Raw genomic sequence first — 27585 nt, forward strand, 5'->3', positions numbered from 1 at the left:
TTTGGGCTTCTGCAGCTTCTGAAAGAGTCACTCGAGAGCTCTCCTGGACTCGTGTGCCTTTGATATCTGCAACTCATATATCTGATCTCAGGGACCAGCTCCATGCGTGTCTGGCAGCCTTCTTCTCCTGAGCTCCCCCAGCAGTGATGATCCTCTGGGTGCATAAGTAAACAGTTCCCAGGTTCTACACCCTGCCCTTTACTCAACAGCTCTATAAGCTCTCTAAAAAGGGGTCTTTCGCTAAGAAATACAATTTGGGGAGCCAGAGTGGGGCAAAATCATCACTCTCCTCTCCCAGGTGTTGGCTCTGCGGGGCGGGCATTGACTTGAACACTGGACCTCCATCCTGATGCTTCAGTAATTCAATGCTTTTTTAATATAGGTTATGACATCAATTAAGATAATGAAATCCTCTTTCCTTTTGTATTCTTTTGACTGTTGTGGATTATTTTTTTTTTCTGGTCTTATTTGACTATCATGGCATTTCTCTTCTTTTTTATTCCCTTCTTCCCTTACCCCTGTGAGTCCTGTGTTTTCCAGCAGGCAGATGCTGATTTTCCTCATCCATGCGTAATCCCAATGAAACTTTCATTTTCCATATTTTATAGTCTGCTGCTATTCACCTTTCTAAACACAGGCAATAGGAGTCCAAGGGAGAAGAATTCACTAACCTCCTGGGGAAACTAAAAATGATCATAGTCTGGCAAGTCAGTCTTTAAATGTCCTTTGCCCATTCCACCCTCCCCTCTGCTACTCTTTAAGTATTTAAATCTGCCCCCTACTAGTCAGACTTCCTCACCAGATGGTGCCTTCTGACTAGCTCTGCTTCTCTTCAGAGGATGAATAAGTACAGCGAGGAGCATAAGGAACTGGTGAGACAGCTACTGGAATATTTCATCAGTGCTGGTGTCCACTTTTTTTTAAAAGGACAGTGAAAAATGGGAGAGAGTTCAGGAAGGAGCCGCAAAAATGATTTGAGGGCTGGAGGAAATGCCTTACTGTGGGACTCTAAAAGAGCTCAATCTGTCTACCTTATCAAAAAAGAAGATTGAGAGGTGACTTGATTACAGTGTACAGGTACCTTCATGGGGAAGATATACTAGGTTCTAAAGGGCTCTTTAATCTGGTGGAAAAAAGCATTAAAAGAGCCGGACAAATTCAAATGAGAAATCAGACACTTTTTTTAACAGTGCCATCAATTAAACATTGGCCCAAATTATCAGAAGGACTGGATTCTTCACCTTTTGCCTTCACATCCATGCTGAGTGTAGTCGGGAAGATAGATCCCAGCCAAACACAAGTTTCAGTACATTCCAGGGAAACTGGTGAAATTTAAGAGCCTGTGATTCACTGAGGGTCAAACTAGATGGCCCTATGATCTCTCAGTTTTTAATTCTATAAATATAAAAGTGCTGACTACAATGACTGTCCATACATCATGAAAAGCATGATGGTCTGATTGGAATATTAGACTCTGTTTTTGTGGAAGTATATCTGTGTAAATAATTATTTTATTGGCCTAGAGACAAATGTGAAACAAAGCAAACTAACCAAACAAACAAAAAAAGGAATGGAGTGATTCAGAGTATACAAATTTAATATTTAGATTATTTTAAATTATTATCATTTTTTAAGTCAGGATAATTTGAAAACGTATACCCCACTTTGTAAAGAAAAGTGAAGCTGTTTCTTCTGGGAGATTTATAATTTGAATAGTTGTACTTTCCCCAAATCCTTTTGCATTGCCTTTTTTTTTTCTGGCTGAAAGAGTTCTACCCATCTCACACCATAATTGCATTTACAGTATGCTTATTTTCAATAAGAAAACCAACCAAGGTTTGTTCAGAAAAACAGGGAAAGACATTCCATACTAATGTTCATTGGTTGTTCTCACTTGTTCTCCTCTCTGAGAATCATTATCATTTGCGCAGGCAGTGATAGGTTTTTAAATGATGTAATCATATATAGGTGTGAAACGGTAATGGCTTTATCTTTAAAGATAAAGATTTTTTAAAAGGTTAATTATATTCCACAAATTGTTTTAAAAGTAGCATGTTAATATTATTGTAAGACTCAGGCTTGGAAGGCAATCTATGTCATTTAATCCCAATATGTTTCCTTCTTTTCTTCCCATTATTGCTACTGTTTCCAAGCCCTGAGTTAGGTAATTTCTCTCTTGCGTTTGTGTTTATTCATACAACTGCCAGTAACTGTGTTTCCTCTCCTCCAGCCATAGACATCACTTAGGCCATGCATGTTTATCTTTTCTCTTGGTCTCAACTCATAATTGATTTTTTTTCCATCTCTTGATCGCTTTTGTTTTTCTTTCAACTCCATTCGATTTATCAACGTCTCTCCAAACAAATCACACCCAGAACATGAGACCATGCCAATAACCAGTGTTGCATGGTTGTGATTGTGGATCTGACAGGCAAGACATGTTTCAAGCAAATTCCAGTGCAAACTCCCAGAAAGAAATTCTTTGCTGTGAAGGTGGTGGGACACTGGAAGAGGTTGCCCAGAGAAGCTGTGGCTGCCCCATCCCTGGAGGTGTCCAAGGCCAGGCTGGATGGGGCTTTGAGCAACCTGGTCTGGTGGGAGGTGTCCCTGCCCAGGGCAGGGGGGTTGGAACTGGATGATCTTTAAGGTCCCTTCCAACTCCAACCATTCTATGATTATAATTTCAGCCAAGGAGCAGTCTCAGGTCTAAGGTTGGGGAAGGGACAAAGGAATAAATATCAGCTTGGTGTGGAAAGCAAGAGCTGTACGTAGCATGGCTCAATGGCTGAAGCAGGAAGACAGAGGTGGTGGTCAGGAGTGTGGTCAAGGCAGGGTAGATGGAAAGGGGAGGTAAGAAGGAGAGGGTGGAAGCAGTGAACCTTGGCTACATAAAAGCTGGGAACTCTGCTCCAGCCATAATGAAATATGAGGTACCCAAGTTTATGAGATGTATTCTCACACTTCTCCACATGCTTTACTGGTATTCTCTCCTCTCTTCTCACCACCCATATAAATAGTGGTAGCAGCAGCCATAGTCATCCTCTTTATCTCACCAGCTGCAACTCTGCCCTCCTTGCTTCACGTTTATTTGGATAATGCTTCTCTCCTCACATTGGCAAAAAAAAAGCCCCACATCATTGCAGTCCTTCAGTCCGAACCACTGCCTCAATTTTCTGTGGGTCACAGACCCTCATGATTTGGCCTGACATCCCCTCCCTCGGCACGTTTTCCCATGTCATAGGCTCCCCTCAGAATTTTATAAATATTCAAGACAGCTCATCCTAGACAACTAAACAGCAACGACGTGTGGAAAACGGGAAGGCAAATTCCCTTTCCGTATACCCGATGTGAGCTGAGCGGGGAAAGCATTGAAGTTAGAGATTAGAGTCCTTAATTGAACAGTCCCCAGTCGTAAGGATTTCACTGACACGGCAACACGCTGTTACAAGTGTGTGGGGAGTGACGGTTTATTTGTTTCTGTGGCGTCAATTTTTTGTTATTATTTTTTTAAAAGTCATCCCTGATCAAAGGCTCCAACGCGTATGTGCCTCTTCGCTGACAGTCAGGCTGAGCCCATCGCCAGAGCTTGTGCCTGGTTTCCTTTATTCTAAGTGTGTGAATAATACAGCCAGTCTATTCTGTGCATGATCTGTAACTGGAGGTGGCAGTGTTCTGCTACATCCTTTCACGGGGAGTTTTAGCCACGGAAAGTCCATTTTAATTCCCTCAGTCTTAATCTATTGCTTTTAAATAAGCAACGCGTGTGCACCTGTTTGAAAGTTCTAATAGAGAAGATTAATATGATATGAAAAATGTCTTTACTTAAACAAAAAGCTTTTCCAGAACCTTAGTTTTATTAATTTATGAGCAGTGTTTATAAATTACGTACAAAACATACTCTAGGAGAGCATCAGCTCTGTGTGCAACAAAGGCAAACGGTGTTCTAACACGGGGGACATCCCTCTTTGTGACGGGTAGCCGCAGGTACGACTATGCTGCACGGTTGCTAGAGTTAATGCAGAAGATTTCAGAAAAAAAAATAAATGAAAGCGAGCCTGACACTGTGAAACCAAACCCTTGGTTTAGCCCCCCGTAAGTAATAACCACAGCCCTGCGCCAGAGGTGACTTTTTTTGCTCTCTGTGTGGGAGAAGGGGTTCATGGTGTGGAGCAGTGAAGGCTTTGCTGGTCCTGTGGAACGTGAGGAGCTGTGGGAGATTTTTTGGAGGAGCTGGGGAATGGCTGGAGAGCAGCTGAAGGAGAGACTCTGCTGCTGCATCCTGCTGCCCTGCGCCGGTCCCAGCTGCACAAATGACACTGTGTCTCTGTATTGATTTTTTTACCAGCCAAACCACGGAGTGTACCTGAATCTGTAAAACAATAGAATATTGATCCATTAAAGAAAATGATCTATTTAAAGTACCTCTTCTCTTTACTGGTCCGGGGTGCAGAGAGACATCTATTTGCTAGTTTAGCCTGGCATGTCTGCACTGTAGCCACCGGTTTGCATCATCTGGGTGTAAATTTAGCCCACATCTCCTCTTTAAAATTACCTAAATATTGGTTAAATCTTCCACTCTCAGTTCCCAGAGATGCCGAGTGGGTTGTGTGGAGCCATCTGAAACAGAGGAGCTATTAACAGGCAGAGTTGGATATTTTTTTTTCCCCAACTAGCAATTTGTTTAACAGGTTTCCACTGCAACTCCTAAATGATTTCACTTAAAAGGACACTGTGAATGTTAATTAAAAACATTCATTAGGGTTTTAATAATTCCTTAGAGGCTTTAAACGCAAATCTGTTTCTGTACCAAAAATGTTTTTCTTCTTGTCTTCATCCATCTATTTTGGGGAAGCCAGTGTGTGTTACTGGACTCTTAATACTGCTCCTCCTCCTCCTGCCCCCACCTTGCTTTGAGAAAAAAATAGTCTGTATTTGACTGGTGATGGGGAAAGTCACACTCAAATTTAAATTGTTTCTTTACAATAAGAAATCAGCAATCAGAACTGAAACCCAGGCTTTATGTCAGTTTGGACATACTTGTTTAAAGTGTGGTTTGTGTTAGGTGTGTGAGCGTGATGTGGTAAATCTGTCCTTCTCTTACACCAGTACAACCCTTAAGTCTCCATTCAGATGGTATCAGTATAGCTGGGACAAAAATTTCAAATTTACCCGAGTGAGTATTGATCATTTTTGTCCCTTCACCATTCACAAAAGAGAATGGATTCCTTTTGAATCTCAGTGGATGTACAGATTTTGAAAACTTCTTTAGGTATTTTTTGATGCCATTTCCTGATTCTTCCTGCATATTTCCACACAGAGAAATACAATTCAAATATTTAGACTTCTGTAAAGTATGACAATTGTGATGCTGTACGGCTGTCTTTATGTCATACTTCTATGTTAGCAGCCCAGATTGTCACTTATCTCACTGGAATTTTTATTTCCTTTTTTTGGTCTTTCTCTTGTGGTGTGTTAGTTTACACTGTTGAGATCTAAGCATCAGTTCAATCTCATTCTATTGTTCAGGTCAGTCTTTCCCCCTTTGTGTTTCTTCCCAATTTTCTAACTCTGTCCAGGTAAGAGGCATAGTAATGCACACGGTATTAAATTAACGTTCATCTTTATTCTCTTGATTATTAAACAACTATTTAAATCCGTATATATCATTTGCCTCTACATTTCATTTGCATGATTGAATGCTTTTTGGTAGTGAGAGAGATTCTGTATACTGTGATATGCCAGCTCCAGAAGTTTTCAGAGAGAAGCGTATTTCATAGTTTTCACTTTGTGGTCTATGAGGAATCTTATTTTTTGAATAAGTATTGATTGCACAGTACAACTGTACAAGCCTTCCCTTTTATTCAGAAAGAATGAGCTTGGTTGATGATGAACAAGAGCATTCATGGCAACCTAATAGGAAAAAAGTACCTTGGCACCTGCAACTCAGTAATTTTACTGACTGTAAAATTAGGTAAGTGCAAATGTTGATGTGCAAGGACTTCTGTCAAATCAGTATGAAAACTGAGATTTGACATTTCCATTTTAAGCATGGGACACTGTCTAAGGGTTTCTAATTTTCACAAATTTGGGTGAAGTAATCCAGTTTTGCCAGCTGTACTGGTAAGGAATAGCCAATCTCTCCTTAAAAGCAGCCCAAAGGGGCAAGAGGAGATTAGCAGAGAACAAGGATTGTCATAGCAGGTACTACATCCTATCATTTTTGTTAGTATACTAAAGGCAGAGTAAGCAAGGGAGATATAACCGTCTCTCAGACTAAATACTTAATGCAAATGAACTCAGGTTGGGCTCCGTCCAATGATTTTTAATAGTAGCATCTTAAAAAGCCAGGAGCTCTTCTAAAGACACTCTAAGGCAGGGAGAGCAGAAGGTGCTTTATACAGGAAAATGACCGTCAGGTTGTCATGGTGGGACACGGTTCAACTACCCCTTCCTCTACAAATTAACCCTCCAGGCTGGTACTCAATGACAGATATTTCAGGGGTTTGGGGTTTTTTTTCACTTGTAAGTTCCACTATAGATTGCTGCATAGTCAGAGCAGGAATCTGTATCCATATCTATAGGGTCAGTCCATTTATCCCATGCCTGGATACAGGAGAGCTCATTTGTTCTGAACATTTGTGGTCTTGGCCATCAGTGGCCATACCTGGAGCACCTTCCAGTTAAGACTCTAGGCAGATAAAAGCTGCAGGATTGTAATAAACAGGTTTATTACATTACATCCAGGGTTTCCCCCTCATCCTTTCCCTTATTAATATGCCAAGTAGTTCATTGATGATGTTTACTTTGATACTTACAAATCTGCCTGTCCCGCAGACGTTAGGTGCTGTCAAGTTGTCACTCTCAGAACAGCACTTTGAAAATGCTGTTCTCAGGAAATTTTTGCTATGTCTCATTACCCCTCTTGACTGATCTTTGGTGTTTAACTTTGCAGGGCAGCTTGTAATATGAAAGCAAAAATAGTGGAAAGTGGAAAATCCTCAGCAGTGCTGCTGTTTAAAATCTCTGAGCAGGTACCAGTAGACTTTTGGTATTTCATACCTGCAAACCCCATCAGTGGGTTGCTGAGTGAACTACTAAGATGATGATTCACATCTGACTCAATGTGCTTAAAATGACCTAATATTTACTCAGCATTACCAATTGCAAAACTCCCTGTGACATGCCTAGATGCCTTTGTCGTCTGCCAGATAAGTCATTTAATCAACTGTTTCCATTCCTACGCAGCCACATAATTGCATGAGAGAATTAAAAAGAGTTTTCTCTGCCTATTTTATGCCAGGACTCTTGCCATTTGCAAAATAAAATGTTCCCCTATATCTACCATCACAGAAGCTGGGAGAGTAGTCAGAGGTGGCCTGTGGGAATATTTGCCTACAGTGTGCAGCACTCGGGTTGAAAATTCATCTCTGCTCTCTCATCAGTTTTGGGAGACAAGACAGAGATATCAACTTTGCTGAAATTTCAGGCTGGAAGATGACATTACCAAGTCACCGGTTTCTACAGCTCTAAGTTTCAGATGAAAAGAATCAGAAATTACTGTAAATCACATTGCAGTAGAAAATCTTTTACCGTGTTCATGAAAATATGGATGCTACTATCACAGAGACACATTTTACCAAGTAAACATTTTTGATAGTGTTACATGTATTCATTGTTTTTATCATAATGGCTTAAAAATATACTATATTCTGAATAAAAAAACTCTTCTACGTTTTTCAAATTAAGTCTCAAAAGACTTCAGCATACACAGACGCCAGATTTGCTGCTTTTGAAAGGAGGTAGGGAATAGCCTTGATGAACAAGTTTTATAACAGACAGAACAGAAGACAATGCCAAAGGAGGTTAAAGGTCAGAGAAAGTTCCATTCTGTTCATTGAGAAAGAACTTGGATAAAATTTAGGAAATGGAAGAACAGTGGTGGGAGGTAACAATATCTTAGAAGGAAATGGTTGCAAGAAGTAGTCAGAATAACCATGAGGGGTGCATAAGCTGGTGATAAGGAGGACAATTGTCATGGTTAAGGCACCACATTCATCCTTAGGCATGCAACACCCAAGGAAGCTGCGGGAAGGTGCCACAGAAACAAGGCTGAAAAAACGGGCAGAAGAGCAGATTTAAGAGTCATTAGCCCTGGGAAATAAGTGGGTCCAGGGCAGCTGGCAAAGACACCCAAGCAGTGGCTGGGAGGAGGGCAAAGGGAATGATGACAGAGCCTTGAGAGGTGCCAGCAGAGACGGGGCAGAAATAGAGGATCCATCAGCACTAACTCTCTGATGCTGGCAGCCAGACGAAGAGACAATAAGTTGGTGTCACATAAACCTAAGGGTGGGAGTTTCTTGTGGAGTAGTAAGTGGCCTGTGGTGTCAAAGGTAACAGAGCTATCAAGGAAGAATGAGCACAGAGAAATGACCCTACAAGAAACAGGCACTTAATGTGAAGGATGACAAGACAAATTAGATACTTGGCAGTATACCTAAAGCAACTCCTTCAGCTACTGCGACCACCTACAATGGCAGAGTAATTAGAAGATCTTCCAAACACAGTGATAAATGGTGTGATAGGGACAGGGAGAACTATGCCTATTTATAAAGTGCCTGTCATCATAGTATCCAGATATCACAGCAGCCAGTTAAAGAAAGATAGTGGCTAACCAGTAGAGCGATATTTTCTTCAGTTCTGGCTAGATATGTTTGGTATAAAAAGATATCCCAAATAAGAAAAATTTTGTCAGGCATGACAAAAGGAGGGAAGGCCTCTCTACAGTGGTGTTCTGTGTACATCTTCAGGAATAGGAAGTATTCATGCTTTGAAGCTGAAATAAAAGCATCTTTAATAAAATTTTGTAATGGTGGCACTCTTCTTGAAGGGAAAAATAAAAAAAAAAAAAAGGGAAGTCTTGACTAGCCTATGCAGGCAAGAGCTGCTGCACAATTTAACTACCAGTGTTAGAAAATCGTGCTTAGGGCTTAGAAATAATGAGCTCCTAATGTGTTTTTCTAATCAAAGTATCAGCATGAAATTCACTGTATTTGGAGACCGTCCTATTACCAAGACAGCAGTGTATCAAAAGTTCACTGTGGATATTATTTTTTGTGCCTCATCTTTGAGCTAGATTTGCCTTTACCCCTCCCTTTTTACAGTTTAAAGTCAAAAGCAGTAGAAACAAGAGAAAAGCAGTGCTTATCATATCTGTTCCAGCTTCCTTGGACCAACTGACATCCCCGTCAGTCCCAGTTACCTTTCCATGCAACACTGTTTTGAACAAAGGTTTGATACTTTGAAAAAGTTTTTCCCCCAAGATTTAGGCACATCATAAATCAGACAAGTCACATGATGAGACTTCTTTCCCTGTTTAGTCTATTGGACACAGACAGGTATGTGCTGTAGGTTCCTCAAGAGCTTATTTTCTAGCAAAAGCATAACATTGTGCAGTTCACATACAGCAGCAGGCTTTTTGTGGGTTTTGCCCAGGCAATATTTTCCTGTCACAAAAACAGAGACATATTTCTATTACTGAATCCACATAATTGCAGCAGCCATGGACCTAGACGTACTTTTAAGGACTAATTTTTTCCATTTCTTCCTTTGCCTTATGGTAGCAACATCCTTAATTCTTAAGAGATTGATCTCCTGTGCTACATTTTGTTAAAAAGTTATGCATATGTGTAATTAGTGACATCTGTGATTATGTTTCTAGGAATATGGAAGAGAGAAGCAGATTAAGTTTGTTCTATTTTCTTTGTTAAACCAGTCAAAGGAATCCAGGTTGTCCTTATTTACTTTTTGCCTGGTTTTGATTATCCAGCTTATATGATCATGGTAAAATTTCATGAGATTTCCCTCAATACTTTTTCTAAGAACATCTCCAAACAGCTATCCAGGCAATTGTTACTTGATCATTTTTCTTAGCCATGTCTCACATCCACCCACCCTCATATTTATGCAAAAAGACAAATGCAGACATGGCCAAACCTCTGACATATGATACAGGGGAGTGCAATACAGTCTGGTATTAATGAACAAATAAAGACCTAGAATGTTGCTGGAAGTTCTTTAAACCCTGCCTTAGTTATTTAACAAAATCTGCACCAAAGCATATATAAGCACTGAGAAATCAAGCAATAATGTGGTTACACTGATTTGCTTCATGGCATGTGTGTTCCTTAAACGGCAATTTGATGGGTAGAGGTTGTATGGAGGTTAAGTCATACGTGCTGCTGGTCTACCATGCTGCAGAAAGTGCACTTCAGACAAGGATCCCGTTAAAGCTGTCATGTTGAGAGGAAGTTGTGAAAGGTTCCATTAAAATAACTCTCAAATTATGTGTTTAACTCACCTTGAATTTCACATCACTAAACCATTGCCCAGATTAGGCTCCCAAACCAACCCATCCTTGAAAAAAATGGAACTAGTACCATGAGGAAACACTGTCCTGTAAGTCATTAGCTTACAGGACAGAAGGAGAAGGATGCTGTATAGATTAGTTTTAATAGACAGAGGTGAAGAAAAAGGAGAGAATTTTAATGCCCTATGGTAGTCCTCCAACCAGAGCCTCTACACCAGAGCATGTGTAAGTGTAGAGAAGGGGAGTTAAACAACCTCCACGAGTACCACAATGTTATGTTCAGATCTGCCAACTTTACTGCCAAGAATTCTTTATGAATAACAGGGAAAGACTAATCCTCTGGATTGCATTCACAGGAAGGTTATAAATAGTAAACGTTGCATTTTGGGGCATTGACTCATTTAAAACTGGAATATAAAAATGTGAACCTATATACACTCCACATTTGCACTTAATTCCAGCCATTTCTCTTGAAGTTGTCCAACTTACAGTATGTTTTGTGTGAGCCTTCTGATAACTTTGACAACAGGCTTCCCCTTCACCAGAGAAAATCTGTGAGAAAGAACAGCAGATAACTGGAACAAACCCCCACCTCTTCAAAATGCCAGTGCTGACGTGGGGTCCCGTTGCACCAGCATCAAGTTGCTGCCCTGGCTCCTCACTTTCTTTGAAGAAGAGGGCAAAAACAATGGAAACGTCCCTCAGATTAATATCTCAGGAGCATTTAATTTCATGGAGCACCAGCCTACTTTAGAGCCACCTCAAATTAACCCCATGTTAGAAAGGCACAACCTAAGCTGGAGTAGGCAGAAAGTTTTCAGATAGAAACAATGCAGAAAAAGTTGATGTTCCATCCCTGTAAAATATATTAAGATAGATTCATATTCTATATTAGTGACCCCTTGCTTTATCACACTCTCACAGTAAGAGTTTCATTGCACTGCTGCCTTCTGACAATGGAGAGAAAAAATGTTGAACCTTTTTTTTGAATGAAAAGGATTTACAATAAGAAAAGTAATGTGGAAAGACTGTAACTTCCTAGAAAAAAAAAATCACCTAGCTCTGATGCTAAGATTAAAAACAAGTTGTTTTACCCTTATACACAATACTTGCAATCTGCAGCTGTTCACAAAATACCAGAAGACTTAATATATAAGCAAGGAAGGTTGTTGGCTTTGTTCCCTTCTTTACTTATAAAGGACATGTGTACTTCACCTGTTCCAGTATTACATCAAGGTGATCTCAAGACTTTCTTTTTCTCCTTTTGGTATTTGGGAGGGAGGGGGAGAGGAAAAAATAATAATATTTTTCTTTTACTTTGAGAAGAATCTTCAATGCTTCATCTTTAAAGTGCTTTCCTAAGACTCAGAGTGCTAAGTATCCTGCATTTTACAGATGGGGAAGGAAGTAGATGAAAAATAAGTGCTTTACATTCAGATCTTGCACTGATGGTTAATCTTACAATTGCTCTTTCTTTTCCAGTAGCTGGCACATGTCACCTCTATGCAGCTCAGCTTCTCAGGATCTAGGAATCAAATGAGCTACAAGCTGCAATAATATTTCAATATTTGGCCAGCTTCTGTCATAATGTTAGCTTCCTGACCTTCGATACAACTGGTGGCAAGTTGATTTTACCACCTACAGCTTGAGGTTCCTTGGCCACCATTACTTTACAGTGGTGCTGGGATCAAGACAAGACTATGAAACTGTGGTTTCCTCATCTCATTGTAAAATCTTCTCTTTTCCCCTCTACATTTTTGTCTTGTTTTTTGCTTCCTCACTTCCCACACCTCTTTTTAAGGCACATTTTTTCCAAGAATGTCATCAACATTATACCTTTTTCTGTTTAATTTTATGCCATTGTTTAAGTCTGGCTCTCTTGGTGATTTCAGCATTAGGAGACCTACAGTGGACCATGTAGTGCATGTTGGCAATGGTACAGGAGACCACTGTACACTGGGTACAGAAGACTGAGTTTTGCTAAAAACAAAATCCCTGTTAATGTGAATATACCCAGTACCACTAATTTGCAGCTATACTCATCTCTTAAGGCTGCCATCATCCAGTTACACTGGATCTTCTGGGGAAAAAAAAGGTTAAGGTAAATAGTTGCATTGTTTTAGCTAGTATTTGATAGTCTTCAATTCTACTTTTTGTTCTTTCAAATTTTTATTTGCACAGCAAAAAGGTTTCAATTATGCTTGTTTAAAAAGATTATGTGTTACATGGTTTTGTAGGTTGTTTTGTTCAGTTTTATAAAATTGTCCATTTACCTTTCCCTCCTGTATTTCTTATGAGGCAGTTATACTCTTTCTTCTAGTTAGGACAACTGGGCAGAATATCATCTATCCTATAAAGGATATTTGCATGTTTTTGCAACAGGACAAATAGGCAGTGCATTTTTCTTTGCGGAAATTAATATTCTTCATTGTAAACAATATAATCCATCATGTTTGGTCTACATGGTGGAGTGAATATCCTAATAGTTAGCATGAAAGCTTACTGAAAGTACAGTGACCATCTGTACCTCTCTGTTGGGCTTTAAAGGCCAGTTCTCCCTTCTAAAGATTTATAATACAAAGGGCAATTCACTAATTAGTACTGTAAATTAGTGTTGCCATGAGGTTAAAAAAAAACCTAACAGCCCCTGCAGTATTTCAATTAATGTTATTTTTAATTGCTTGTATTAGCATTTGAGAACAAGATTGATTAGCTTTTGACTGTCAAAGAAATAGAACTTGAAGCTCTTAAATACTGAAATGGAAGTTGTTAATTATACTTAAAAATCCATAGATACTATACAAGGAAATCTGGAAGGTCATCTGATTACCAAAGAGGGTATGTTTCATTTCTGTTCTGTTTAAATAAAAATTAAAAATGTTTTCATAGAGCCACACATATTTCTCATGCTCTCTACTAATTGATCACGCAAATTAAGATCTCCAAAATCACTCTAAAAACAAAACAGCTTTAATAGTGCATCTGTTTATAGAATGTAATTTTAGAAGTTGTTTAACTTTAAAGTGATTAGTTAATTCTCAATTTGTGATTAAAGTGGCAAGACCTGAACTTTCTCCTAAAGCTGTCATGAGTTTTCCTCTGTAGACCCCAATTGAACAAATATCAGCTTTTTGCTAGGACTCAAAGGCTCGCTCCAAGACAGGACTTGTGTTCCTTCCTCCGCAGGTTCAGACCCTGGATTCATGTCCTTCCTCAACTTGAAAGGGTTTTGTTACATCACCCATCTCACAGGAATATATGTTAATAGCCAGACCACTAAAGAGAGGGGATGGAAGAAAAGACAAAAATTTTTTCTTCTAACCAGGTCACTGAAGCTGTGCTGCTTCGCAACAAAACATGAGTGATCCATTAAACATAACTATTTAGCCTTATTTAGTTCTGTAGCTCCTGAGTCCTGACTGGATTTGGGAAGAAAAGAGATATCTTGTCAAAGTATATCATTTTTGGCCGTAGCCCTTAAGCACTTGCTCAGGTCCTTTGTCATTAATGGGGCAGAATCTCAGTTGACATACAAAGTTAGACCTCTGTGATGAAGTGACCTCTGTTAGACCTCTTGATGAAGATCTGCTTCCTTAATGACTCTTGGATGTGTGCTTACATGCTTTGCTGAACTGGACCCTCCAGCCCAGTTCACAAGTGGAGTGGAGCCTGTAGTTCCACATCTGTTTTGTCAGAATCTGGGCTGGTCTAAGCAGGTGCCCTGTCCTCAGTGCCTCATCCCCACCACTCACTTGACTCCTCAGGCACATACCTTGATGAATAGGATTGTGGAACTAACATGGCTAAGAAACCTTCTTTTTTTCCCCTAGCCCAATTATTTTTCACATCTTTTTTTCCCCTAGCCCAATTATTTTTCAGACAGATTATCTGTGGTGAGGATTGTAGTCATTAAACTATGGATATAGCAGGCATACCACTTCAGCTTCTCCTCTTAAAGGCAGTGGAACTTGATAGTCTGACCTTGGTCCTTTTGCTGCATTCAGGCTCTGAGAAATGTTTGCTGGGAGAACATCTAACTGCAGATTCTTGTTTGCCTTAAGCATAGGGCAGGTACCAGAGAGAACTGGTGCACACTGGGCTACACAACAAAGTGTATCTGTCAAGAGAAACTTCAATGACTACCAAAAATTGTGGCACTTCGGAAATTCATCTCTATAGCTTAGGTAGCAGCCAAGTGGAAAACTTGAAGGCTGGTTGGTACTTCAGATCTTTCTATGTCCCATTTTTTATATATCTTAAATATAACACATGGAGGACCTGACTCCTATCACTACAGAAACAAAGAGTACGGATATTACCTTGGTAGGAAAGACCACAGTACTTTGGTACTTCCCGTTACCAACCTCACTCTTTATCTCATGCACTCATAGAAAAAAATTACTGCAGATTATAAGTAATCATATACTAGTTATTCTACAATAATTGTAATAGGAGGGAAGTGCTGCCTGGCTTCTTACTGCTTTACGTCTTCTAACTAGGTAATAGTAAAAAGTGAGGGACACAGAAGAAAGGGAGATTAAGATGAATGAAAATGAAATTTAAAAATGAGATGAAATAAATAAATACGAAATCTGACATTTTTCACTGTTAAGATAGCAAAACAAAACCACTTTATAAGGTGAAAACCCAAAACCTGATAATTTTCATTTTGGAAGAGTATTTTTCAGCTGAAAAAGCTTTCATACAAAAAAATTTCAGCTACATGTGTCAAAATAGTATGTCAACTCATCAGAGGACCAGGATTTTTTTAGAGGCAATTAGAAGGTATATTTTAGAGCTAATTTGACTATCTAATGAGAATATCGCAAATGAAGTGATTCAAGATAGCTCAAGTACTAGTGATCAGAGTTTGTCAAGGTCAAAAGTTTCAGTTATTAATATTTATATATATAAATGGGCAAATAGTTTATTCATGGCTAATACTTAAAAAAAATCTGTAATGTAGTGACCAACAAGGAATTATCATAACATTCACTTCTAACATGCTGTTGAATTCCTAACTGCAGTACACATATCAGATGGAACACTATATTTAATTCCTGTAGAAACAGATAATAAATCAAACTAAATAGAATTAATAGTGCCTAATTACTAGTTATATACTTCACCTGGAGTATCGTATTCAGTAGTGATCACCATACTTTAGGATATAATTGCCCTTCGTGGCTTATAATAGAGAGCCTGAAGTACAATAAACTTCAGAGAAAAACATTAAAAAGAGAGAGAATAAAAACAGCACTTTATTTTTAATATTTGAATAAAAATCTTGAGGTACAAGGAAATCATAATACATAGCATTTTTAGTAAGCCATAAGACAATGAATTGAGTGAGTGGTGCAAACACATATTGCTGATCTATGAAAAGCAAAAGTAGCCTTAAAATGTTTTAGTATCTTTTTCCCTTCAGCACTGTGACTTTCTGGGAATATGGTACTAAGTCTGCTAGAAGAATTAGCTTCTTTTTTTAAAAAAAATAGTTCACTCTATGGCATCTTTAACTTGACTTATTTGTGTTGTAACAGTGTTGTGACACGATTATTGTCTGAAAAGGAAGAAATATAAAAGCTTTCCTTCCATATAAAACTGCTCTAGGTGTACACAATCTGTTTCTTCTTAACCTGTCATATAAATCAGCTTGGAACAATCTAACGTTGAGGAATTCTACAGTCTTACAAATGGACATTGCCAAGTGCTGGATAATTGGCACATTGTATATTAAGTCTTGAAAAAGACCTGGTGACCAGGCTCCAGAAGAGTTTACAAAAGGTGCATGCTACTTAGCTTTAAATATTTTTTCTCAAAGAGTGTCTCTTGAGGGTTTGATAAATTGTTTCCTAATTTATTGTGTTAGTGAGGAGAGTCAGTTAACATCTGTGTCTTATTTTATCTATTTGTATAGAAGGAAAATGTCTACCTACTTACATGTTTAATCAAGATCTACTTCTCTATGGCCCTCACTTAATACATAAGTACCAACTTATTGTTTTACAAGTGGACAAAATGAGAGAGAGGACATTAGTTATAATGCTAAACATTTTTCTGCTTTCTCTTCATTAAAATTAAGGACATAAAAATACTTCCTCAGGCTAGACTCAGAGATTAATTCCTAAAGGGCTTTCTGAAAGCATTGTTATGTTAGGGAAAGATGGTTCAGCAGTTAAGGATATGATTAGCTCTCTAATTACTGAAATTTTGATATGTATTCAGACTTAATTTTCGCAGACATCTACGTCTTTTTGGCTAGTAAGAGATGATCTTCTCTTTGTTGGCTGCCCCACTAAATGCAATGGTGCCAGTATGGCTACATGGTTGGGGTTTTTTTCCGTTTCTGAGAGAATGACATCCACCCAAAGCAAGAGAGGAAGCTTAACTCATTCTTTGTGAAACTACGAAAGGAAGGTGACAGGGGAAGAGGGACTACTTCTTTTACAAATGAAGCAGAAGTCAGGCCTTTCCTATAGGAGAATTTTGCTGATGTTTTTTCCCTCTTTTTTCCCCTGATGTTTGAACAGCATGACATTTCTCTGCTGAGAAGCCGTTAACTTCCAGATAGTGCCTTGCCATCTGGGAGAATGCAGTTCTAAAGGATGACCATCTCACAAGTTCTGCTGTAGATATAGAGTCAGACGTGAGGGAGATCTCTGCTGAATATTACCTCTAGGTTCTGCTGTAGATATAGAGAGAGTCAGACATGAGGGAGATCTCTGCTGAATATTACCTCTAGCAGAGTTAGGAGCTCGCAGCTCATTCTAGGAATCTGGCCTCAGGTCTTTTCACGCAGCAGGTTTTACATGCCTTTGTATAATAAGGTAGCGTCAGACAGAACAGAAAACTTTTTTTTTAGCACTACACCAGCAATAAATGGGTCTGTGATGGGAACTCTATATTATATTTCCAGTTCCTTGTAAGTGTATTTTTACAATATACAGTTCTTATTACTATAATGGAATGTGAATTGATTTGCTTGCACTATAGAAATAGTGAGAGCACAGCTCTGAGAATGACATCTTTCTTGCAATTTCATTTTTTACAATACAATAGGCTACTGAAACACTGAAATCATATAAGTTTTGATGAACCATGCTCCTATAATCCTTCCTAATGTCAATCTTTACCTTATTGTCCATAAATTTCATTTAACCCTGTTAGGACTATCTTTATTGAAAGACAAAGATGCACTTATCTGAAGACACTGAAAGCCTTCATGCACCAAGATATCATACTCAGCAAAAGATTAATCCATTTTTAAACTTTTTCACACAAGAAGTTTGCTACATTATCTTGCTGTGTGAGACCTGGCTGAAGGTACTGCTTTCTTCTGTACGAGTAATTCCTGTAGTACCAGAAACATGTTCTATGCCCTGTGGGGATGAGACGTGATAAGTCCAATGAGAGCCTACCCATGAGCCATTCTTCCAGAAACAGCATGATTCTGTTAGAAAGGATACCTCATGGAGGGGAAAAGATGGTTAGATCCAATGCACACATTAAAATAGCATGGCCACTGGAAAAAAAATCTATATAGAAGACTTTATGGCGAGAATGAATGACAATAGCATTGCTTGGGCAACAAAAGATACAGGAGTCTTTGACTGGAGTTCCTTAGTAAACTTCTGTGTTGGCAGTAAATTCTGGTTTGGATACTAATTTGATACATTAGGAAACTATTCCAAAGCGCACTTTTGTTCTTGTCATGAAAATACGGAGAATAAGGTCTACATATCACTGCTGTGGCAAGTTGACATCCAACAAGATTTATGCTATTTGAAAACCCTATTCTTGCTAAATGCATTGCATATGTAAGTTCAGTGTAATTTACTTGGAACTTTGCTGCTACAAATAACGTTAATATCTCTGGTTTGATATGACATGAAATTTATTTAATCTGGTACCTCATTTTGAAATATATTCATTAAAAGTGTTGAATGGAGGAAAAATCTGTCAGCGCAAATGGTGTTCATTTTCAATGTGACAGTATTCACAAGTCCCAAGAAATAGAACAGTTGAATAGATAATGTCACATATCATAGCATTATTCGGATGGTGTGATCTTCTTATTGATTGGACAGCAGTCGCAAATTTAAAGCTTATGCTACATTTCACTAATACCATGACAATGAAGAACATGAGCAATGGTCTGTCAAATGTGTGAAAAATGTGCCATGCAAGTAAATAAAGACACAGTTCGTAATTCTCTGAAAGGAAGAGGATAACATTTGTTCTGGAATTAAGCAATAATGAAACAGAGGCTCTGCTTTGTGCTTTATACATAAAATGGGGTTATAATGGAAGAGCAATTCTTTCATTACTGATATTATGAAATAGCTGAAATGGTTAGCTTCCCTATGGTGTAAAAAGGCTACTTCTCAAGCAGACAGAGACAACTCTATTGAAACTGCAGTTTGTAATCTCTGTACCATTATCAGCCTTTAAGACAGCAGGCATTCTATCCTGTTTTTATTGTTGTAAATAATACTGAAAGCTTTTTTAATAGAGTTCTTTCCTAGTGAAAAAACAGAATTGAACTTGGTTCATACGTGAGCCACTCATTGCAGCTTGAATCCAAAGGGCCAAACTAAAAATTTGACTAGAATTCTTCAACCATCTTTCACCACATTGTCTGGGGAGTCCCAAGATGTGGAACAAATTAAATGAGTAATATCTCCTCCCGTAGAGTTATTTGGATGATGTGAAAAGTGATGCATCAAGCAACGTAACTAGAATTTATTGCATGTATTTGTATCCCATCCCTCCCACTAAAAGGGGCAGGCAAGGGAGTAATTCAGATCTATGAATACGTGTGCTCAGCAGTATTTAGAAAGGCACAGATCTTTCACAGATCCTGTATCATTTTTGCCTGCCCATGGAGAAGACTGGAACGCCGTAGATCATCTCCATGGCACTGTGTTAAGGCTGTTAAATCTCTCTGGGAGTCTCTCCGGGCTTTATTGTGTGTTTGAACAGTAAGAAGAAAGCAGGAATGGAGAGAGCAAAAAGAGATGGTCTGACCTTCAGCCGGGGAGCCAGGGACTTGGCACTTGGAAGAGGAGACAGAGCTGAAGGGGTCTCTCTTGGGTTCCCAAGAGCAGATTAAGAGGGATGTCTTTGCCCACCTCAAGGTTGTATTTTAAGAACAGTTTCACAGTCACCGTTTACCCTCTGGAGGGCACTCTGGAACAAAATTAGAGCAAACCAACTGGTAAACTTCAGGAAGGGGATAAAGAGATGCCTTTAAGTGTGCCTTTAGTTTAGGTTGTGTAACCACACATTTACTGCACCTTGCAGCTAATTTGGCTGTCCCTTTGTATTTCTTTGTCCTTGTGGAGATACTGCTGGAACAGCACTGGCTGTATGGAAGAACCTGGTGGTAAAGAAGAACTTCAAAAGGAATTTGATGTTGCCTTCCGCAAAACCAAATATTTACAGCCCATAGGCTGGCTGTGAAGACAGTGTACGTGAGTCGTGAAATCTCAGAAGAACCAGCACACTCAGGTAGGTAGAAGCTTAATTATTTGTCTAGTCTGGTGCTCTATCTGCTAGCCTGGATCTGCATTGTTTGAGACATAGGTTTTCTTTATTTTCACTTGTTGGATTGTTTGCTGAACTGATTTTTTTACAGCAAGTGGGCAGAAATATCTGTATGCATCTTCTGCAAGCAGGGCTGTGCACAAGACACACCTGCTGCTTTTCCAGGTGTTGTGGGTGTGACTTCCATCTTTGGTGCAGCATCCTCATTGGAGATGGCAGGGCAAAGGAAAAACTTCATGGTTGTCTATGTTGGGTTTTCTTCTGAATATTGCTACTTTCGAATTTTTATTTCTTTGGACAATTCGGTTGAAAATTTCTATCTGCCAGCCATGTTTGCATTTCTTTTTGGCATGCTGCTAGTCTCTTGCCCATGTTTTCCTTATTGCTATACACTTTGGAAAGCTGGGAGGGGAGGTGCCAAAGGGATTGATTTCTTCCAAAGGTCAGCTCAGGGAAACAGTAGGCCTACAGGCCGGATCCCGGTCACTCTGACAAATGCCACGTATAGCTCTAGACCTTTTCAGCCTGGCAGGCTGCATACCCTGTTTCAGCCCCAGGGGAAGCCATCTCCTGGAACGTTTCCCATTTCTTACTGTCCTGTTCACAAACAACATGTCCTGTGAATGTCTTATCTGCATCAAAGTACTGTGCAATAGAGTCAAGCACTCCTGGCCTTACTTGCAATGAATCTCTAGCTCCCGGGAAGCACTAGGTTCACATAAACGATGATGAATTGGTATCATCAAAGTGCATTTATCCACTCATTCTTGGCATGCACAGAATTCACAGAATCATGGAATGGTTGAGGTTGGAAGAGACTTCCGGAGGTCATCTGATCCAACTCTCCCTCAGGAAGGGACACCTGGAGCCATCCACCTAGGACCATGTCCAGAGAGCTTTTGAATATTGCTGAAGATGGAGACTCCCCAGTCTCCCTAAGAAACCTGTGCCAGTGCTTCAACACCCCCACAGCAAAAAAAAAGTTTTTTCTTATTTTTAAATGGAATTTCTTCCATGGGAGTTTGTGCCTGTTGCCTCTGGTTCTGTACCACTGAAAAGAACCTGGCTCCATCCTCTTTGCACTCTCCCTTCAGCTATTGATGTACACTGGTGAGATCTTCACCCCTTATACCTTCTCTTCTCCAGATAGAACAGTCCAGCTCTCATAGCCTCTCCTTATGGCAGAGGTGCTCCTGTCCCTTCGTCATCTCTGTCTTCACTGGACTGTCTCCAATATATCCGTGTGTCTGCTGTATTGAGGAGAGAGTAGTGTCCTGTTCTCAATCTTCATCTACCAGGTCAAATACAGGAGTTATGGTGAATGAGATGCTCCTGAACAAACTTCTGTTAATGCCAGACAGTCTCTCTGCCCACAACACAGAGTTGCCTAAAAGAGAGAGGAGCTTTGAGGGTGGACTTTGAGTGAGCTAGATTGCCCTGGGAGAATAAATGTGGTCTACGGACCCCAACTACAGTGATCAACAATACACAGTTAACAGATAAGCAGGATGAAGCTTAATCAGAAACAGTCATTTATTCTCCCTAAACCTTTAATACTGTATCTCAGTCATTCCAGCACAAGAAATAAGTCTGAAAAAAAAAGGTTTTGTATATATAATTTTAGGGACTGTGTTTCCTTCTAGAATGACAAACTGCTGCACAAGGAAAACAGCTGAAATTATATGACATAAATTTGTGGTTTACAGAAAACCAAAATAAGCAATTTGAGTCAATTAGGTATGTGCTACAAGTCATTCTACTCTGTGTTTTACAAGTGAAATTTTCGGTCTCCTGACACAGCCTATATATTCTGCTACAACTGCTCAAATCGGTTATGACTTCCTTTTCTGAAAGAGCAAAATAAGCATCCCTCAGTCCCCGGCAGCAGCCTGGTGTTTCTGCTGCTCTCTGCCACCCGGCGTGATCCATCCTTCATGCAAGCAGTGCCCCGGTGATGCTGAGCTGTATCTCCACGAGAAGCAACAAAAAAATCTTCAGGAGAAGACTCCAAACCTCAGCAAAACCATTCAGCTGTGTGTGCCCTGGAGTCACAGCTGTGGAACATGTCAGGAGAGCAGCAAAACATTGCGGTGCCTCTACGGGATATCAAGGGATTCTTTATCTTGCTACGACCATTCATAGGCCCCTATCACTTTCGGATGATGGCAGAAAATCGTTGGTGCTAAAGTCCCTACTGTCCAGCAATGACAAAGAAAACGTCACCGTGTATCAATTGTCTCGTAGCAATTGTCACTGAGCGCTGACAACATGCAAAGTGCACTGCCATTCCAATTATTAAAAGGTCTTTTAGTCCAACCTGCTTTTCCCAAAGGTGATTGATATCAATTTATTTATCTAGTTTTTCCTAATTACCAGAAGAAGAAAAAAAATGGCTTAGCAAAACGCATCGGCATTTCATAGTGTTTTCAGGGGAAAAAATCCCCAGCAAAGTAGACGAAATATGCTTCTGTAGGAGAATGTGATAAGTCATTCTCTATTGATTTTGAAACTTTGCGTGAGGAAAGTTTTGCAGTGTTTAAAATGAGATTGAAAAGTGAATGCATTGGATTTTTTTTATCTGTATTATCAAAGTCTAGGGTTGGTTTTGATTCAGTCTTTTTTTTTTTCCTGATGAAATGTTTCATGTTGTAATGTAATAGAATTAATAAGATCTGATACACTGACTTTTAATGAAATTTCATTTTTCAAAAATAGGCACATAAAAATGTCTCCATAATAAACTTAATTAGAGAAAATAGAAGATTGTATTATTTCATCATTAATACAAAGAGATGGATAATTAGGAGGATGCGATATGCATATTGAGTGAAATCAACCCTCCTGCAGGAGGCTGGAGTACACAGGCCCTTTGTGGGACGCTAAGCCCCATGGACAGGACCCCAAGCCCCATCACTAGCAGGCTTGTTAGGCAGATAGTACTCAATACTCTTCAAAATTATTTTTCAAACTCAATGTCCTACTGCCTCTCTCCCATGTTTTTTTCTTTTCCTTTGTTGTTTTTTTTTTTTTTAATTTTTGGTGATCTGGTGCAGTTTCTCTGTAGCATAAATATCTTTGTATTAGAAATTTTGTTCCAGTTCTTCCTGAAAATAAAGCCCAAAACATGCTGCGTTTTCCATATTCATTCAGTCTCCCTTCCTGCTCCTTAGCCTTTTGCTAAAGCTCTGCTTTCTTGCTTTCAGTAATTTTCCTGACATTTTTCTTCATTTTCTTCTATACTAGTATATCTTCATGTGCCTCAACAATGTTATTGTCAAGGTCTTATTTCATTATATAACTCCTGCTTACATCAGTTGATACACTGCACATGTCAATATTTTTATTAACCAGATTTTACCAAGGAAACAGCAGAAATCCTCTGTTTAGCCTGAAACCACTTTATTTGCGAATGTAGTATAAACTGTCTTATGCAAAATATCGCGTTGATGACTGAACCAGTTTCAGTTTTGCTGGAGCATGGAGAGAATTAATTTTCTGATGCAATCAGAATGAGAGGCATTTTTTCAGCTGTTGGGGGTGAAATTCTCTCCCGTTCACAGGGTCTGTACAAGGACCTCATTTTACTTTAGCTGATGCATGAGACCTTGTATGGGTACTCTACACTGACGGAAATTTATAGAGCTGATTTGTTCAGTCTATTATATTAGTACTGTTCTGAATAGGCTAAAGCTCTCATTGGTGGATTTCCCCCTATAATTCCATTCTTTTTACCCTGTTACCAATTTTATGATGGGTATTAAATTAGTCCTGTCAAGGATGGTAGCTTCCCAACCTGTCCTAAAATATCGCTAACTTGTTTAAAAAAGTACAGCCAATATATTTTAAAATTAATGTTCTAAATGACGCTTATATTGAAAATTAAGGTTCCCAGTGACCAACATTTGTAAGAAACTACATAATAATAAAGTAGTGTGCCAAGATTTAGAGGAAAAGTAGCTAGTAAAACATTTGAATTTCAAGCCTACAAACAACAACGATATTTTGAGTATTACTCACTGTTCTTCCAATTAAGGTGTTCAAGGTGACTTCTAAAATCTCTTGAAATCAGTTTTTCTGATGGATGTGGCACGGTTTGGTTTTCCACTGTGAAATGTATGTCATGTAGTGGGTTTTTTGTGTGTGTGTTTGGGACAGGATGTTGTTTATTTTGTTTTTAAAAACAGTTTCTATTCCAGGCAGCTGCAATAAAGCAGCATGCTGAACCCCTTCTTACAAAACCTGGAGTGAGAACTGTTGTCCATGGAAGCAGGAGGAACCAGAGCTAACTTCAAATGTCACTGAAGCATATTCCTGACTACACATTCCCAGAGTTAGGATTTTAAAAATGAGCCTCTCGGTTTGGTCCTGCCACTCGTGTTCTCTGTAGATGTGTCCATGCCCTTACTCCCTGAACCATCTGTAGCTCTGTAGAACCTTGAGTTGAACTGCAGCCTTCCACAGGCTGTGTCAAAAGCATATCAGTGTTTCAAGAGCAAATTAATATTTCCCCATCTAAAATGCTGACACTGTGAAAAGGTCATTTTTCCAACTGAAGATTACTGCTGTGAGCTGTTCCTTACCCCTTCTAAAAAGTGATTTATTTTGTCACTGTTCCTCATCAGATACCTCATGACACTGGGTCTGGCATCCAAGTCCAAGCAAAGACTGGTCATACCTGACCAGCAGTCTTGATGATTAAACATTTGTAAAGAAACTTCTGATGCAAAGGTGTCTGCCAGTTAGTCTGTGGGTTCACTTCATGCCAGCCTGATCTTGCTGTATTTGGTGCTGCTGGGTGTTCCCATCACCTCCATGTCCTTCACAGTCTGCAGAAAAGTATCACTAATCTTGCTTCTCAACAGGGAAATATGTCCTTCATACACCTCCAGAAGCCTAATTCCTGCAATAGATTTTGCCATAATGAATCACAGGTGGAGGCAAGCTCTGAGCTTTCTGACTACCTGCTCGGGGCTCCCAGTAGCCTCCCTCCCTAAATGACATCCCCTCTTGAAGATGTCCCTCTTTCCATGGGTGCTGTGTAGGGTAAACCAGGCATCTTGTTCCAGGCTCCAAATGGCACTGCAGAAAGTCAGATATCTGGAAAGCAGGCATCACAACAAGAATTCAGACCTCCCAAATGTATGCACTTTAATTATCAACTAGGTCTTCACTCAGTGTTAATGGCTGGCCTCCTACAGGAGGAGAGGCAGATGTCAGGTGGCTCCTGAGTCTCATCAGCTAACCTGCTCTAACCAATCGCCAGGGCAGAGCCACAGCCAACGAGGGTCAGCTGCACAAGTTAGGACCACTGCAGTGGCAGCAGGACCTTCTTCTTAATTTCAAAGCATGCCAGTCATTTCTTTAGTGTGGTCTCTTGTTCCTCCATTGATGTGGTGCTTGGTTTCCACCTCAACATTAATAGTGGCCTCCAGACTGTATCCATCCCAAGACTGAAACAAAAAATGGGAGGGCTAAATAGTGCTTTGGAAGTGTCCCCAGACCTCTCCTTTAACCTCAGAAGGGCTCTAGATGAATAGCTTAGGTTAGATGTCTGATTTTAGATGATGAGATTTAGATGAGTCACCCACTATGAAAAGACATTTTCTCTTTCCATGTGTGGTAGTTTTCTTCACAGCTTCTGGAGTTGGTCTCGTATGATTTCCCACTCCAAACGTGGTCTAATTCCCCATCTTTTTAGAGAGCCATTTATAGCTCCCAAAGTGGAACAAGTGGGTGACAACAGCTATTAACAACTGATGTTATGCAAATTTTGGACTCTTGGGGAAAGGCTGGGGAAACGGAGGCTACCACTGCAGGCCCAGATGCCCCAGCTGTTCTTCAGCATTGAGAAGCATCAGTCTGCCCTACCTGGCTACAATGCATAATTCAATTAGTATTATCCCTTAAATGCCAGTCTGCTGTTATCCAAACTTATTCCCTGTTTACTCCTGTGATCCCCTTTATAGATGCATTTCCTGTTGCCATCAGTCTCTATCTTTTTATGTCATTTTACTTCTCTGCTAGGAGCCATATAATTCTTATCAGCTCCCATAGTACATCATCCAATCCTCCTTTATATTGTATGTTGCTATCAATATTCCATTCTTATATATTTTTTAATCTCAGACAAGAATATTGTATCATCTTTACTTTGCTCTGATAAAAGAAATGTAATATTTTGGTATGGAAACTACTCTGTAATCCACATGAATATACAAGAGATTTGTTTTCTGTATTGAAAAGAGGTCTTTTTCTACAGTATCTTTAAATCAGAAAAGACATTACATTTTTTTTAACATGTTTTCTCCTTAAAGGATGAATTTAGTGCTCATGAAAGCTGCCACATTGACAGCTCCGAGAAAAGAAGACTATTTAATTGGCCATGGAAAAGATAAGTAGCAGCAGTGTAAGCTTCCTAGGCTGCTTATGCATTCACCTGGAGAAATCTATGATCCTGCTCCCACCATTCAAGTCAATGGCAAAATTCCCTCAAACTTGGTACTTCATTTGGCTTCTGAGTCTGCCCATGGAAATAATACTTAAGGCAATGGTAGATGTGCTGTGTTCTTAACATTCTTCTCCAGCTGGAGATACTGTGAATTTGTTCTGAGAGCTGAAAGCTTTTCATATGGCCGCGTCTCTGGCTGCTATCGGTCTATGCCAGATCCACATCAGTGGCAGAGAAAAGAGAGGGGGTAGAGGTCTTTGCTGCTCTCTCAACCCCCCCTGATGATATTAAAACTGTGATGGTATTAACTGTGTGTGATATATTACAAATCTCCCTCAAAGTCACATTTCAGCTCTAAAAGAAGTGAGAGACTTTATCGATAAATAGGTGGTATGGTGTCTGCCACCGTGGTTTGTAAATGTTATGCCCAGAAGAAATCTTATTTTATAAACAGATGGATCCTTTTTACTTGATTCACTAACGCTTTACAATTAACTAATTAACAGGTTTATTGCCAAAATTAGCAATAAAAAGTGTTCAGGAGTTTTGACCAAAGCAATGGCAATTGGCAATTACATAGATACAAAACAATCTGCATGATAGTTTGAGGCTAAACGTTCCTCAGATCAGAATTTAACCTGCTGTTTTCAAATAAAAGTTGACAAATAGGAAACCAAACCCTGCAGATTTTCCCAACCATTTCATATTTGAGAGTCTCAGCCTTAATTAGTATTAATTACAGGTAACACAGCAAAAGTTTGAAGGGCTGATTGTGCATTTTCTAGACAAACAAAACAGTTTAATATCCTATACTTTAATGGACTAGCTCCTTTCAGGCTCTTCTAATGATATGGTTCTGGGTCAGGAATCATTGTGCTTTTCATGCTATAAATAATATTTGGATTTAAAGGGCAGCCGATCATATAGAAACATATAGCATAAAGGACATTTAAAATGTGATTAGATAATATTACTGCAGGTCAGGAAGAGAAGGATGAATTTTCATAAAAATAGACCTCTAATTTTTGAGTAATCAATGACACAATTCCTATGGAAAATGTGTCCCTTTCAAGTTGACACCACCGAATGCAGAGGAACAAAACCCATAGGATCATAGTTTTAAAAAAATCTTACAAATTCATTTTGTAGATTGCTCTCTGGGATAGATTCATAGATGGGGACCAGTGATTGCCTCTCTCCTGACTATGAAGTTTCAAATGAA

General features: G+C 39.3%; 1 protein-coding gene across 1 annotated transcript in view; it reads left to right on the forward strand.

The window, feature by feature from the left end:
- LOC106885124 (cytosolic beta-glucosidase-like) overlaps positions 1-27585 on the forward strand; it is a gene marked incomplete at its 5' end in the record, with an annotated part of 140438 nt that overhangs the window by 16392 nt on the left and 96461 nt on the right. Inside the window, 1 exon segment of the mRNA XM_014937042.1 lies at positions 19729-19793. Within this exon segment, the coding sequence (XP_014792528.1) occupies positions 19729-19793 (65 nt within the window).

This window comes from Calidris pugnax, unplaced genomic scaffold, assembly GCF_001431845.1.
Source record: "Calidris pugnax isolate Ruff unplaced genomic scaffold, ASM143184v1 scaffold49, whole genome shotgun sequence".
Taxonomy (NCBI): domain Eukaryota; kingdom Metazoa; phylum Chordata; class Aves; order Charadriiformes; family Scolopacidae; genus Calidris; species Calidris pugnax.